Here is a 16,613-nt window from a genome sequence, read left to right as displayed (position 1 = left end):
CCAGGAAAAAGCCGAAAAATCAAAAAATAACATAATGGACAAATTAAAATGTTTGCTCTGCCTCACAATATACGAGAATTCCCCACTAGATTTGGCAGATTTTTTCCCTTTCCAGCATTCCTGGACCATTTCCCATTTCGATTCTCTGTCTGCTGCACTTAAATTCCTGCTGTTTTTTTTTTTTTTTTGTCCGTCGGAGAGTCCAAATGAAATTGGTTTTGCACGAAACGAAAGGCAATTTTCCAAAATTTCCTTGCTTTGCATGCTGTGTGCTAAAAGTTAGTTGTTGTTTTGGGTGGAAACAATAGCAAAGGTCACTTGTTATAGAAACGGTCCAATGGGCTTAAAACCCACCTTTTGCGAATTTAAGTGACTTTAAGGGGTTTGGTTTACACAGCAAATATCATGTCCTGCACATGATATTTAACTATAAGGGAAAATGTTGTATCTTTTTCTACAATTAATTGCGATGCTCTTTGAATTTCGTATCTGTGGCCACAAACTTCTCTTCAAATTGCCTTGGCATAATTTCCTTATCGCAAGCCATTGCAAAAGAAATTGTCCAAGTGGAGATGACTTCGCGGGACTTGTCCTTCAATTTGTTGTGCGTTATCCTTCTTTTCCGCAGCCCTGACAGGACACTTCACTGGAGTCCATGGAGCATTTTTATGGTCACTCAAATGCGCATAAAACTTTGTCCCCGCATGCGAGTGACTCTCTGCTCTTTTACGAGCTTTTTTGCGATGCTGCCAAAAGCTGCTGATTAAACTTTATGGCAAATTTGCTGAATCAGTGCTTCGTCCTGCCGCTTGTCCTGCCACTCCCACTTTCACTCCCAACCCCACCCAAAGTGCTCTCAGACTCGACTGCCTAAGCATAATGACATCAAAAATTCCAATCCCCACATCACAGCTGCAATGTTTTTACGATGCATCAAATTACGGAAACTATTTGTGCAAATATCGCTAATAAGGCAGGTCTACATACATATTTGTATTCACTCTCAACGAGTTTTCTATTACAGAAAGCAGAATTTACACCTAAGTTGGGAAATGGGAGTCCTGCGAAACCCTAACTGAAATGGAAATTTCCGAATCTCTTTGTTAATATATTAAATAAGTATACTTTTACATTTCCAGCTTTCCACAAGAACCAAAAGTTATACATAATACTTACTGTAAGCCCACACATTGCCCCCGGCGAAATAATAACAACTTTCAATATGGAACTATTTACAAAATGCATTTAAATTTTATTCGTCGCATGTGTTACACACACAAGGGGCCGGAAAAGCGGGGAAAATCGAAGGGAAGTGAAAACTTTTAGTTGGCGCAATGGAAGCGAGCGTTTTGCAGCATTATCCTGTGTCATTGTCCTGTTCGCTCGTGTCCTCGGCTCGGATTCGAACGGGCAGCAGCTGGCTAAACAAATTGAGAATTGATTCTTTATAGACCATTAGTTTTGATTATACAATAGTTGGGCGGGGCGAGCAGAGTGGGCGTGGATGGACATGGTCCAAGGAAAGGTCCTCCTCGGCTAGACGACATTCAATTGAACGCTTCAACGCCTATCGGGCAATTTGGTGCCAAAAATTATGAGGCTGCCACTGCTATTATAGTCCCACGATATATGGGACAGTCCGGAGAATGTGTGCTCCGCTCCGTGTTCATGATAAATTCGGGCTTATTTATCGGCTGGCCAGTGGCAATGGCAATCGGTAGCCAGTGTTTCGGACACCAAGGCTATTTGTAGTTTAGGCCTGGCCAGTCGGCTGGAGATGCGATGTGCGTGGGTTGCGATGTGGAAATCGGAAAATGGGGATGTGGAGCTATGGGGGAACGGAGATATTGGAGGGCATCCATTCGGGGTGTCGAAGCTAATGGTGTGGGCCTGGTCACTGATACATTATCCTGGGCATTTGGGCATCCAGTGCAGCTGGTGCTGCTCGAGCGGCAAAAGCTTAAAGTTCATCTAAGGGTAATAAGCCGACATTGCAGTTAAAGATCCGAATTTCCCAGGGAAATGTGAAACAACTGGGGATTCCATTCAAGGAAACTAGCCAAACTAAAGATACGAGCAGTTAGAATCACTGTCTAAAACATTTACTTGCAATATTTTAAATGAACTTCAAAGCGTTTGTCTAATAACCTTTAAAGCTCATCCTACTACTGCGACTTAAACTATATATTATTTTATTACTCATTTTAAGCATTTTAAGCTGTACTCTGCATTTCATCGAGCCATGGTGATAAAAAGTTGAAAAACATTACGCTTCATTTAATCAAATTGATATTCATTTCATTTGACTTCTCCCCATGCAAACATGAGTGCATTATTTTTTTTAAAGCCTCGTTTGGTTTTAATTTCAAAGCGCTGGTCTATGGACAACAAAAACAGACATCATAAACTGTCAGCAACAATTTGCAACAATGCTGGCAATTCAAAAACGAGCAATAAAAAATCAATGGCAAACAAAGTGAGACAGCAATCTAAAATAATTCTGTTTATCGTGAATTCGCAATTGCAAATGTTTTATTGAAATGCATGGGTTTCGGCGGAAAAGGACAATGCCTCATTAGGGAGCCCTGCATTAATGATTTTGTAGGACAAATTGGGATTTGGGTCTGGCGGGCAAAGTGCATAATTAATTAGCTGGTCGGTCGTTCGGTTGGCGGGAAAAATACGACTACTCGCACTTTCACCGCTCCCCGAAAATCAGTGAAAAGTTTTGTGGACAGGCCGCAGAATAGTTGGCTTACCTGAATTTTCCGCCCACAAGCACGGCGAGCGAATGAATTCAAATCACAAAATCCATCGAATTGTCCAGTATCATGTAGGCACAACTGTGTCGCCGCCAAATTGTCCTTGCTGAAATGGAAAATTGGCGCACACATTAGAGCGCGTTTTCCCACAAAAAATTAGCGGTGCGGCTAAGTAGACTGCGATTTGCAACTAAAATGGGCAGAGTATCTAATTGGGACGGCTAGTTTGCATCTAAATAAGGCCAACTGACTATCAATTATCAAAGCTACAAGCTTGTTACCAAAAATATTACTTACCATCAATCTATACACAATAATAAATTACGAATTAAATCCGATCCTACCAATACGAAACGCACTGTACTTTGTCAGATACTGATTGCTTTTATTTTTTTCTTTTTATTTTTAGTTTTCTCATTGCATAATTTATCAATTAATTGATTAGTTGAATTATTTTGTCTTTTTCCAGCTAAATCCCCCTATTTGCTGTTATCCTTGCACTTTCGCTTTTCTCTCTTGTCGGTTTTCCGATTTTAGCTATTCAAACTAAATCTAGTGTCAGTTAATTACATTTTAATGCTTTAATTACACGGATTAAATGTAGATTTAGTCATTCATTCTTGAATCGTTTATGATATTTTACATTTAACAGCCTTATTATTAGCATTTATTTAGCTTTTGCGGGAGGTGAGTTTCAATATTTTCAACACACACAACTAACTTTTCATCGTGCTTTTCATGTAACTCTAAGTAATATTTTCGTTAGGGTTGGGTATTCATCTTTTTTGGCTTCAACATTGGTTTCCTTATCTGTGGGAACGAACACTTTCTGCAAAAGTTCGTAATGGTTTGCTGCAAACTTTTAAAGATTTCCATCGCTGTACTTACTTCAACTACGTCTGTGCTATTTGGGTTGTTTTCTGGTTTCTTGTGTAAATTAATGTTATTTTGCTTGCTCCAAATGCAATATTCTAAATGCTTTAGGGTTAAGGTTTTACATATATAGGATATAGTTAGGGGAGTTATATTTACAAGCCAATTACTCCGGTTGTTCTGTATCTCTTTACATACATTTCGTTGTTGATTCTGATTTGGGGACTTTCATCGGATGGTGGAAGTCTAATCGAGCTATGGGTGGGTACATGAGGGTTTTGGCGTTTATATATTGCTCTACGGATAGCTAGCTAGGTCAGCTGGAATCATATTATACTGGAGTTAAAACGAAAAGGTATTACACATTTCTTAGAGAAGTTCAATCCCCACCAAACCTTCACAACATTCCACAACCCCAGCTTCCACCCGCCAAACGGATATACACGCCTACAACTTATCCTCTGGGAATCCACTAGAATCCTCTAACTTATTGAGCACTTTTCGATTGACCCAAGCTTAAAGGTTGACTCTAGACATTGGCACTAGAGCCAAAACTACTCAGGAATTTGCTATCGCCAGCTAAGCTGTTTACACTAGCTAGGGACTTGGTGTTGTCACCTGATCCTGCCAGGAAGGGATGGTGCTGCTGCTGATGCTTGAAGGACTGATAGGCATCCGAACTGACGGCCGACCAGGTGCCATCCTTGGCCTTCACGTAGAGGTGCTGCTTGCTGGGCTGCTTGCTGCCGAAATGATAATCCCCTGGAGCTGCGATCGAGGCACTGGATGCCCAGTCGTTAAGCAGCTGGTTGGTGGAGTTGCAGAGGCCCAGTCCGGAGAAGTCTCCGCCCTCCGACGGAGGACCGCCGGTCAGGAAGTCCATCTGCCCGTTGCTGGGAGCACCTACACTCGCATTCATGGTGTTCTGCCGCAGACCAGACTTGCCCAGTATATTGTTTTCGCTTTTGTAAAGCGTCTTCGGCTGACGCTGGCGCCTCAAGGTGCCCGCTCCACCTCCACTGGCCATCTGAGCCGCCAAGGTGGTGTTGGCATAGGCGCCCAGTCCCTGCTTCAGGGCGTTGCTGGCCAGGAGGAGCTGCTGCTGCTGGTTGAACGGGTTCGTCCGCTCCGACTTGCCCTCCAGCTGATCCATTTTGTTCTCGGTTATGTTGATCTTCTTCACCTTGGCCGGCGAGTTCGTCAAGATGGCCGTGCTGGCCGTGGAGGTGGTCATCAGATTGGGCTGCTGCTGCTGCTGCTGCTGCTTTGGCTCCAAGCATCCGTAGTGGGCGCTCGGTGGAGCGGAGTACATCCCGGTCGACTGGTAGTCATTGCCCTGGTGATTGTTGTTATTGCTGCCGCTGCTCTGGTTCGGCTTTGTCGCATAGCGGTTCTGGTAGAGCTTTACATTGGCCACCACATTGGTGGTAGCGTAGGCCCCACAGCTGTCGTACAGGGAGGCCGACTGGCCACCACCACCACCACCCATCGGCGGTGCTCCGTGTGTGGGGCTTTTGAATGTCGAGCAGGCGACTTCCGCGTAATCGGGCATATTCAGCGGTGATAGTCTGCAATTGGAGGGGATGAAATCAGCAGTTAAAATTGATTCAGTGCAGACATGAGTGTGAATGATAAATACACTGGGAGAAATGCTTGCAGAATATAGAGTTTGTCAAAGTTGTAGCTGCATAATTATCCGAAACTGCTACTCCACTGCGTACTTTAGAAAACTTTAGGTTTAACTTTACTGATACAACATTTGAGGTTAAAATAATTTGCTGTGTAAATAGGTTTATGCGGATTTATGTTTGTCTGGCGCTCACATCACCGATTTCATAAATCATTCGATGTTGTTGTTGATGGGAGGAAATTGCTTTTGTTAGGCACTGAATGCCACTCCGGAAATTGTGCCCGTCTCACACCTACTCATTAAAAATTTCGTTGCAATTTCCCTTTGAATGCGCCACCACTACCCCCACCGTTGCCACTGCAATTTGGTTAAATATGGCAAATACAATACAAAATTCCCCCCATTAGCAATTCAACTTCGTAATTAGAGGGAGCTACGCATAGAAGGTACTGGAATTAAAATGGGCCAACACCGGAAATGGAGGAGCTGCCAAAGAACGGGGAGCAACCAATTTGGGAGCAAAAAAAAAGCAGGACTTCCATTCAAATCAAACTTTTAGCCGTGCGAGTTCTCCTGCCAACACGAAAAATCAACGTTCGCGAGACAGAAAAGCGGGGAAAACTTTTTTATTGCACAAATTTCTGCACACTAATTAGCTAATGAGATAATGCTTATCTATCGCTCTGCTCTTTCCAATGAGTTCTCGTAAAAATTTACTAAAATGTTTGAAATGCGGAGTGTGGCGCTGCAAAATGCGAAGACTTTTCGCCATTTCATGGTGGTTCGGATTGTTTGGAAACAACTGGGGTGAAAAGAACTTTCATGAAATTCATCGCAATTGATGACGCTTTCGAATGGTAATATCTAAAATATGTCAAAATCCACACCGTTAAAACTCGAGACAATTAAATGTCACATTCCGAAAGACGCCTGAGAATATGCCAAGTAATTTTGAATGGGTCCAGCTATTAAGCGGTGGCCTCAAGGACACTGGGGGGAATATGAAAATATGCAGATGCGAGGAGTTTGTGCTTCTTCCCTGAGGACTATCAATTTTTAATTGTTAATTTAGCGGTGAAAATTGCGTTTTCCGCGGGGTGGTTGTTAAGAACTCCCCGAATCAGACAACCCGCGAAAGAAATTAAATATTTTAATTGGAAATTTTGGATAATGACGCACGTGTTTCGGCAAGGAACTTCTGGCGAGTGTTTATGTAAACAAGGAAAATAAAAGAAGATCCTGTTTTGGTATTCCAGCGCTTATTCTATACTTTTTACGACTTTACAGCGTTGTTAAAAGTGAGCAGTGGCAGGAAAGTTGGGTTCCCAGGAATACAACGGAAAAATTGAAACGGAAATAATGAAAATCGCGTAACGGAAGTGGCAACAGCATTAGGGGGTGGCGCATTTTCCGAGGGAGGGGGGGAGGAGGCTTTCTCGCTATGCGAGGGTGGTAGAAATTGTTCCAAATTGTAAGTGAAGTGGAAGGAAAAGCGCGTGTGGGTGGGGGGTTAAAGGTGGGCGGATGTTTCACTCGAGGAACGCAGAAAGGAAGTCTAAACAAATAAATGCGTAAAATGCCGCAAATAAATACGCTAAAGTTTTCCGGCTTGAAAGAGTGAGACAGGTGTAAGGGGGAAGCGGGACAGCAATATGTCGCCAGCAGTTGCCACTTTTTTATTGCCCCTTGTTTGGATTTTGTTTTATTTTTTGCATTACTGCTTTGTTTTATTATTGTTGCCACAACAGTACATTAAGCTTAAACAAACAGCAAGGAAACAAAAGAAAATTTGTTTCCTATATAAATTCCTGAGCAAAAGTGAAAAGAAAATCCAAATGGAATGGGAAATACAAATAAATGGACAGCCGGAATTAAAGCGCTCACATGAAAATCTTCATCGAAACTTTCATAGGATTTTCCAAGAAACATTTGAATTACTTGGCTGATAGTCACAATCTGAAATTGGTATCAAAAACTTTAAGAGTTCTCTTAACTTACCGACAGAATAATCCTACTTAATATTGCTACGAATTGACAAATTTAAGGAATTTTTTATAGATAATAAGTTCGAGGATTAGTTACATACTCAAGTCACTTTAAGTTAAACATGTTTTCTTTGCCAAAGACTTAAATAAAAGTAGGTTAAGAGTCCGTTCGACTGAAATGCATTTCCCAGATGGAAAATTCATTAACCTTTAAAGAAAACCCCCACGAAAATACAGAAAACAGGGAGATAAAACAGCCCCAGGAAATATGAACGAATTGCGTATATGGAAATTAAATAACGGCTGCATTGCTGCTCCTGCCAACGTAAACATTTCGTGGCGGAGTAAGTTACCATGGCCCAAAGTAAAACCCGTTCGAGTGTAACAATTTAATGGCGTTTGTTGTTGCTGCGGCGGTTTTCGAATGGAGCAGAGGGTTCAGGTCCTCCATTGCGAGGGTGGCTCGGTTTTGGCTGGGGAATCTTTATGGTGGCAGCGGTTGCAGCTCCACAAAATATCTTTTACGACCCGGCTCGTAAATAGTGCTATGGATCTTTTACTTACACCAAGTAGTCGGCTTCTTACTACACGGAAGAAAAAAAATATACCACATCACCATTTACAAGAAGTTCGTTGCAGAAATATCTGTTAAGAGGCACCTAGTAGTAGCAGGGATAATTGATCTGGAGTGAAAGGCATCACTAGCTTAACTAGTTTATTTTTTTCAAAGTGCACACCCTTTATTTGAACGAGCCTTTATCCTACATCCCTTTACCAATGCTCGCCAATTTTTTATTGTAATTAAACAGTCAGCGAGGCGTGGACAGGATATTAAGGCAACTTCCTGAGCAGATAAACAGTCGGAGACTCACCTCTCGTAATCGGGTAGCAGCGTGGGCTGTTGTCCTTGTTGGGCGGTGGCCTGTGCGTATCCCGGAAGTTGCTCCTTTGTCGTACACGAGCCCACTCCGCCAGGATTGCCGCCACCCGCTGCCTGTCGCCAAACGCCGCTGGTGGGATCGATCCACAGGCCATGGCCACTCTGCCCAGCTGCGGCTGTCGAATTTGAGCCACCGGCACCGACGGCTCCGCCTCCATTTAGCGGCAATGTTGGAAACTTTCGCACGGTTCCGATTGCGTGATTGCCTGAAATAAAAAGTACATACGGGAGACTGAATACATCGAAATGGCTTCCATGTGGGGGCTGGCAATGATTACGGCTCGTTAAAACTAAAATCGCCCAGCTTGTGCTGTAACGTGCAAATAATAAAAGACGGAAATTACTTTTTATATTCAATTGGCAAGAGCTCCTGCACGCCGTTTTCCAACCTCATAGCAAATGCCCTGTAGTTCAGCTTAAGTAGATGGGTTGAGCGAATAAGTTCGCATTTGATTTCTGAAACGACCTTTGGTCTTGATAATCTTGGTATCTGTGTGCTTTCTATCCAGGCTGTGAATCTGTCTGCAGAACAATCCTTAAGCATATTTTTCATTCTGCTGCTTGACTTCATTCTGCTGCTCTTACTTCATAGGGTATCCCTAGTTCCCCATAGTCAGCTAAAACGACTTGTTTTCTAACTATATTTAGAATTTCCCAGTCAGACAATTGATGTGATTTTCACGTGAGCATTTGTCGTTCTTATAAGCCATATAAACCCCACCCTTTCCCACGACTACCCCCAAGACTCCACGACTTCTGCTCCAGTTATCGTGGCTTGTTTATCTTTTTATAGTCGGTTTAATCTTGGCGCTGTGGCTTACTGCCAAAGATTATTACCCTTGGTTTTGGTTCTCGAGTCTGTACAATGTTATGAGTGCGTGTCTCGATGTCTGCAGTTATTGTGGCTTACAAAATGGCAACCTAATTGAGACCGGCCATAAATGCTCAGTCATAAATCATAGATTACGGAGAGGAGGAGCTGAAGCAAAACGCTTGCATGTCCCAGGCTGGAATGGAGATGGTCCAATAAAAGAGGGGAGTACATCCAGATGAAGGAGCTCAGAGGTAGAATACTAGTATAGGAAAATAAATTCAGAGAATGCAAATTGTATTCTATATTTGAACATTTTCGTGACGCAAACGATACTTATGGCTGTGATCATAAATGTTCATTTAGAGTATAGACAGTTTTTAAGCCGCTTAAACCTTAAATACTACGACCATTATCCCGACTAAACATCCCCCATTTCGCGAGTAAATTAAACATCAACTCACCCGTAAATCCTTACACAAAAAGAACAAGCTCCCCCCCCAAAAGAAGTGCACAAAATGGAAATAAGTATAAATTTAAATTAAAGTTCACTCACCATGTAAACTGCCCAGCGAGGTCTGCTTGATAAATTGGTAGCGCTTGAATAGAACCAATGCGCCCAATAGAAACACAATTATGGCAATGATGGAGCCCAGCAGGACGATAAACCAGGTCTGCGTTAAAAAGTCATCGGCAATATCACGACTGATGGGGTATCTGCAATAGGCACACAATAAAGAACCCGGAATGAGAACGCTATCCAGGATGGAGCTCCGTACGTGCCGGGCGGAGGCTTAGTTTAATGGTCGCAAAAGTCGTTGGCCATTGTCGTTGGCCGTTAATGGATTGATGTGGACCCCGAAGCGACACTTGGCAGTCAAATGAGCAGCTCCACAATGCCCGATGCCCACAAAGCCTACACTTGGCGAAAGTTCGGGTGTGAAATAAAATTTTAACAAAAGGTTCCAGCATACTGAACGAGTATCTCGAATTAATGTAACTTATTATAAAATTAAGTCACAGAACAAGTGATTAGTTACGATATTATTTCGATTTATATTTAATTCGAGTACAAAAATGGCTTTTTCTCCCAGTGCAGCCCACTCACCTCGTGTAGCCAGTGTCCAGGGATTGGGTGCGTGCATCGATGCGGAGCACGGCAGGCTTGCTGAAGGGTCCGACTCCCACCCGCGTGGCAGCCGCCACTGCGATATAGTAGGTGACTCCTGTGGTGAGGTTGGCCAGGAGCAGGGTGGGCGCGGCCGCGTCTATGGTCATATTTTTGAATATCCGCGTCGTATTGTGCACGTCCAGGCCTTTGACGACCACATTGTAGCTGGTGAGGATGCCTGTGCCACGGGGATATTTGGGCGGTTGGACAGAGAAAATGAAATTAAATGTAAACAAAGAGCTGAGAACTCATCCGCAACGAGTGGATTTAGCCGAGCTATTTGGTGGTTCAATTATAAGGGAATCGGAACAGGGTCTATCACATTTCTGGTTTGGTAACCAAAAACCAGTTATCATATCAAACCAATGTTCAAGATCCCTGCTCAGAAGCTTATATTAACAATTAAAATATTTACTAACCGTTGCGAGTCCGATTTGGTTGTGGAGGTAACCACTTCAAGAAGACCGAGGTGCGATTGAATTGAATGGCTTCCATGCCATAAGGTGGTGCCTCCGGAACTGCGAAAGAAGTTGAAGCCAAGTTAATGCCAGCAGATAAGCAATAAATCATAATAAATCCGAAAGAAATAGATTCAATAACGAGCAGAGGATGGCACACTAGATCCTTACCATCTTCCAAAGTTCTCATGCGTCGCGAGTTCGAGGGCTTGCCTACGATGCTCTTGTAAAATGGCACAAGAAAAAACTCGTATGTGGAGGCCTTCGCCAGTCCAGGCACCGTACAGGAGCTCAGCCCCTGACCCTTGTTGAGCAGTGTAACCATTTTGTACTCGGAGGAGTGCAGTTCCCGGGCGTACAGATAGAAGCCCTCGATGTACTGACCACTATCTATGTCCCAAGACAGTCGAGCGGTCGTCGAATCACTGGCATTGGCCTCCAGTAGCTCCACAACATCGTTGGCCTGCAGCAAGGTCTCCACATCGCTGAGGAGGAGCTGTGAGGTCCCGGTGCTTTCACTACCATCCCGCACGCCCACAAGTTTTCCCGCCGTAATGGGTTCCGATATGGGGGAGGGTGGCGAGAAGCCCAGTGAGTTTTCCGCTCGAACAATGAACATGTAAGCCGCTCCCTGCGTCAAACTCTCGACCGTGAAAATCGGCTCACTCAAACGCGATGCAATGGGTATCCAAGTCCTGCTCTGATTGGTGCAGTACATTTCCACACTGTACCCTAGGAATGACGATGCTCCCGCCTTGTCACTGGTTGGCCAAACAATGGTCAGTGCCGAGGCAGTGGCGTTCAGAATTTTCGGTTGCCCTGGAGCACTGGGACACTTAGTCTGCTCCGGGGCTCTGTAGAACTTAATATTCGGATTGGTTGGCAACTCTATCCGGAGGAAACCACTCCAAGTGGACTTTCCAGCCCGCGAGCTGGCCACGCAGGTGTATAGGCCTTGATCCTGTTGTCGATCGAGGTCCGATATTATCAAGTCCCCGGATGTGGTAATGTTCAGCTTGGAACTGGGTTGCACTGGTATTCCATCGCGATACCAGGAAATAGTGGGACTGGGCAAACCGATGGCCTTGCACTGAAGTGTGGCCAGGGACTTGATGGGTAGGGTTTGATTAACCGGACCGGAGATTATGATCGGCGGTGGTCGATCCTCTTGAGAGTCCAGGCTTAGCTGCACCCTTGAGGTAATGCTGGCCACCTCGTTCATGGCGTTGCACAGGATGACCAGATCCTTGTCCGTTCTCTGGAACCTGGTCAACGTGAGTATCGAGTGACCTTCCTCAGTGTTGAGGCTATGAAAGCGATCCAAGGGCGGGGCTCCGGGAAATATCAGCGTGCTGTTGTTCTTGATGGTCCAGAAGATGGTGGGCTTTGGGTTTCCTATAGCTCGACACTCGAACGATGTGTCGGCGCCGAGTTCCACGGATTTGCTCGCAGGACGTTGGATGAATTTCGGGGGGGCTACAGTGAGTGTGCGGGGGAAGGAGCAGGGATAGACTAATTAGCTAAAGTGCCCAACTAGCGGTTGTCTATAATCGGGTAATGGGATCTTACAAAAAGGAGCTTACCGTAAACAGTCAAAGTTCCCATCGCGGTGATGGCGCCCACAACATTGTCCGCCTCGCAACTGTACTCGCCTTCATCCGCAATGGTGACCCTCTCCAGTCGCAGACTCCGATCCTCCAGGACACTCACGCGATCTTTAAAATAATATTCTTTAAGCAACAACTCAATTAAAAATCCCTTGTTTGTATAGCTTACCCAATGGCATGTTGCCACCCGAGGCGGTTCGCAGCCAGAGTACGTCCGGCATGGGGTCACCACCCACTCGACAGGGAAAGGTCACCGAGGCGCCCTCCAAAACCGTTTGATCGTGCGGACCCCGGATGATGTACGGCTTGACTGCAATGGAAACAGCCAACGTGGGAAATGATAAGCGGCAATTTAATCAAAAAACCTCAAACCAATAAGACCGCTTTCTACCACGCCGAACCCAACCCTAGTCACATTCCGGCAAATTGGACATGACACATTGATTGGAGGTGCTTGGATTGGACGGCGGCCAAGGACCCTTTTCTAGTCCTTAACCCATGAGGGCACACGGGCCTTATAAGACCACTAACGAGGAATGTTACGTAAGGAATACAAATATAAATAAACTGAGAGCTTAACTTTAAGTTTTAGGATTATGTTAAGATTTTATATGAAACAAGTATTATAAATTATATAAAAAAAGTACTTAAAATTATCAACATTATCAACATTATTTTCTAGATGTTAAAAAGCACACTTGATGAAGGGGTTTAATCGCTTACCGTGCACTTTGAGTGTAGCCAACGAGGACTCGCGCACCCCGACAGGATTCTTGGCTATGCACTGGTACTGACCCTCGTCAGTCTGTCGGGCATCCTGGATGGCCAAATTGCCGCCGTCAACGATGCGTACTCGCTTCGAGCCCTCCAAATCCAATTTCTGGCCGCCCTTCTTCCAGGTGACTGTGGGCTCGGGGATTCCCCGAGGGGCGGCGCACTCGAGGAGGGCGGTATCGCCCTGGGCGATCCGTGTGTTCTGCGGCTCCAGGCGGAACTCATCGCGGAGAACTGGATGGCGGGATGGAGAAGATGGGCAAGTGGTTGAAAGATGAGCAAATGATTATTGCGGAGAGTGTGTGTGTGGCCTGGGCCATGTCCATTTGTTGGGGGTTATAAATTACCAGGGGGGTTTTTGCATGATAAATGCCCCACGTCGGTGTCTCTTTGTCCCTCCCGTTGCCTTGACCTCTGACCCCTGGCCATCCCTCTTTCTCAACGTGCGAGAAAGCCCGTGTTTGCGGCCTGACAGCAAAGATAAATCGTGGGTAAATGGCATAAATGTGATTTTTATGCGCCTCATGGAGGAGAACGAGGAAATTCTGGGAAAGATGACCCTCTAATTTGTAAAAAAAAATCCATCAGGGACAGCGGTTTCCACGCAGCTTTTAGGCTAATTTAATTAGGTTCGATATTGCAGCCGAAAAAATTTATATAGAATATTTATTGGGTTTTATCACTTATATAAATGTAAGTTCGGTCTTTATTATCTTTGTAAACCTTTATGCATTTCACTATAGCTGAGATACTCCAACGTAATCTGCTTTAAAATGATTTCCATCCTTAAGATCTCTTTCATACTTTATTTGCCATTACTTTCGAGCATTTTTGTGCCACAATCATCGCAACTGCATTTATTCCCGGAACGCATTTCCGAGCTCTCTATTTTCCCCCTCCTTTTGCATAGTAAATCAGAGTATTATCAACATTTTGCTTCAGCAGTCGCAGATTTGGAGCGACAAAAGCGCAGAGCGGCAGGATAATTCGGCTGGTTCTGCCTCTTATCGTCCTTTGTCCTATGTCCTTTGAGAGCGTGGTCAGCGGGGAGTGGAGTAATCTGCACACACCTCAGAGCTCTATTTGTCCTGTGTGCAAATCGAAAGAAGGAAAGTTGGGAAACTGCGGTGCTGCGAGTATTTGTGCTTCTGGTGTAATAAATCAAGCAACTTTCAAGCACTTGAAAAGCGAAGCGAAGTGAATTTCTCCGCTTTTTTCGACTCTTCTCGTTTGCCCTCAAAAGCAACCTTTTGTGCAGCGAAAAAATATAGTATAGTATATGTATATATATGTGGGCTGAGAAATTCAACGAATAAATCCATAGCGAAAGCAGCTTTTACGTAAATTAAATTTCGCTCTTCCTTTATTTTCATTTTTTTAATCTTCAAAGTGAATAAGCGAATTCTTTTACACATTTTTTCGGTTGAGATTCGTTTTTGCTTTGGTTTAGTTTGCCCGTCTTGGTTATGCAAAATGTGCTAAAACCATGACTGTTATTAAATTTAAAGTTGAAGCGCAATAAATCAGCATGAATCAAAGAGGGGAGCCAACCTCCATTAAAGTCGTGGCAAACTTTTGATAGAGCCCTGAAATAAACCGGAAAAAGGAAAAAAAAAGGAAGCCCACACAGCGGGAAACACGCCAACCATCAATAAATTAATCAAAGTCATAATCAGTGTCAGGTTCAGTGCCACTGGGCAAAAGTTGTGTAGGCCTCGTCCTTGTTGGCTTCGGCTTTTCCATTCTCCTCGTGACTCCCGGGTCAGAGGTCATGGTTAAAGGGCCAATCGGAGCGGAAAAGCCTCGGTTACAAAGGTGCAAATCGCTTCTAGCGGCCAATTCGGACAGCTTCTGATAATGAGTTAATAAATGACCGTTTATCTATATTTATCAGCCCGGTTCTGCTCACGGGAGATTTATGATTGGATGGATGCCCGAAATGGCAACTACTTCAAGTCGGCGACGTGATCAATTTAAGCTAATGAACAGTGATTTCAGGCTTAATTGAGAACAACTATGGCCGCCAAGTTATGCGGCATCTATTCATACGATTTATTGTGTAACTGACAGCCTCAAGTTCTTAGTACATTATGATTTCTAAAGCAATGTTTAGTTAACAACATTTCAAAGCCGCTTTAATAACATGCACAGAGAAAATATTGAAGTCGTCCATTTACTTTTCGTTTTGCCAGCTAATAATATATGTAATCCGACGAAGTAAAGGCCCGACGAAATTACAGATATGATTGCGAAACGCCGGAAATAATTCCCCTACAATTTTCTAATTCCTCACATTTAGCATGTGACTCCTACCGCCGCCCTTCCGCTCGTTCGTCCTGCACAGGACTCCTTTTAATATCAGGTCAAAGGCTTCATGTGCGTTGACAGCCCTCAAAGCGAAATTGCGCTGACAACATCAAATGTATATACTTATTTGCCCACAATGTGCAACTTATGTTTACTATTGACAAACTCCCGGCCCCGGGAAAAAAGCGTAGGAAAAGCCACGTGAACAAGGGAGCCCGCCTACGAGTTGAGGTCCTTTTTCTGCTTCTGCTCCTGCTCTCGATCCTTTTCCTTTGCCAGTTCGCTATTTTATTGCCTAACCCAATCAATGTGAACGCCTCTTGCCTTCGTTTCACCAACACCGCAAGCCGCAATAACGACGTTTTAACCAAGCAAACAAATTTGACGTGCTTTTCGTGATTTACATGCAAATATTGAAAAATATTCCCCAAGGACATACCGCAAAAAGCAAACCCAGCTCGGGCTGAGGCTAAACAGGACTCGAAAAGCAGGGAAAGACACCAGCAAAAGCAGGGGCAATCCAGCACGAAGGCAAAATAAACTCCACACTGAGCAATATCGATTTTCATGTGGGAGGAGATCCAGGACATGACAGGCGGCCTGGGCGGACCGCCAGACAGACATTCAGGAATGAAAAGGCAGCGGCAAATAAAAGAAATATTAGCCAACAAAAGACAAAGTGGCGGTCTCAGCCGCAATGGAGTGAGTGCCACGTGGGTGGCATCGATGGATGGTGGATAGGACCCACTACCCTCCATCACATTCACTACCAACTGTTGAGGAGAAAAATCTATGGTGCCCATCCCCAGAAACAAAATATCTACTATCTATAAAATACATGTTTTTCAGAATCTTGACTAGTTAAAGATATTATTTTTTGTTTTACTTTTTCCATAATATGTATGGCACCACATGGCGTATGCTTTATTAATATGTAGGAGCCGTATTATGCTGAACCCCGATGAAAATCATCTTGATAACTTTATAAAGGAAATATAAAAAACTAAAAGTAGGAGGCTGGGGATCAATTTTAATTAAATCTCTCTTCTGTTTGGCCACGCATTAATCCATGACATAGGCCATCAAAATTCATCTCAGACCTGACCCAACTTGGAAATGGCTAACCACTGCCTCTTTGGTTTTGCATATGGTCCAATAAATCCAGTACTCACACACAGGAACACTTCACCCCTTCCCCCACCGTCCACCATTTTCAGCCATCAGACTGAGCTAAAAAGGCATCAGAAACGCAAAAAATAGCTGGCAAATATAACCAAAAATAGAAGAAAAAAAAG

The 16,613-nt window shown here is 44.1% G+C and overlaps 1 protein-coding gene across 2 annotated transcripts in view; it reads right to left on the bottom strand.

Annotated features, from left to right (window-relative positions):
• Positions 1–1,254: 1,254 nt before the first annotated feature.
• Positions 1,255–16,613, bottom strand: part of robo3 (roundabout 3) — a 40,180-nt gene continuing 24,821 nt past the window's right edge. Inside the window, exons 4-13 of one of the 2 annotated variants that reach the window (NM_001382178.1) lie at positions 12,961–13,245; positions 12,407–12,547; positions 12,214–12,345; positions 10,802–12,106; positions 10,592–10,690; positions 10,110–10,350; positions 9,558–9,718; positions 8,123–8,396; positions 4,254–5,203; positions 1,255–2,868 (exon numbers count right to left, since the gene is read on the bottom strand). In NM_001382178.1, the coding sequence (NP_001368960.1) occupies positions 2,798–2,868; positions 4,254–5,203; positions 8,123–8,396; positions 9,558–9,718; positions 10,110–10,350; positions 10,592–10,690; positions 10,802–12,106; positions 12,214–12,345; positions 12,407–12,547; positions 12,961–13,245 (3,659 nt within the window). In that variant the 3' untranslated portion in view covers positions 1,255–2,797. Of the gene's footprint in view, positions 2,869–3,163; positions 5,204–8,122; positions 8,397–9,557; positions 9,719–10,109; positions 10,351–10,591; positions 10,691–10,801; positions 12,107–12,213; positions 12,346–12,406; positions 12,548–12,960; positions 13,246–16,613 lie in introns of those variants that run through there. The other variant, NM_134748.4, reaches the window with a different exon arrangement.

This window comes from Drosophila melanogaster, chromosome 2L (assembly GCF_000001215.4).
Source record: "Drosophila melanogaster chromosome 2L".
Taxonomy (NCBI): Eukaryota; Metazoa; Arthropoda; class Insecta; order Diptera; family Drosophilidae; genus Drosophila; species Drosophila melanogaster.
Note: the sequence above shows the minus strand (reverse complement) of the source record. Positions and strands in the feature narration are given on the sequence as shown.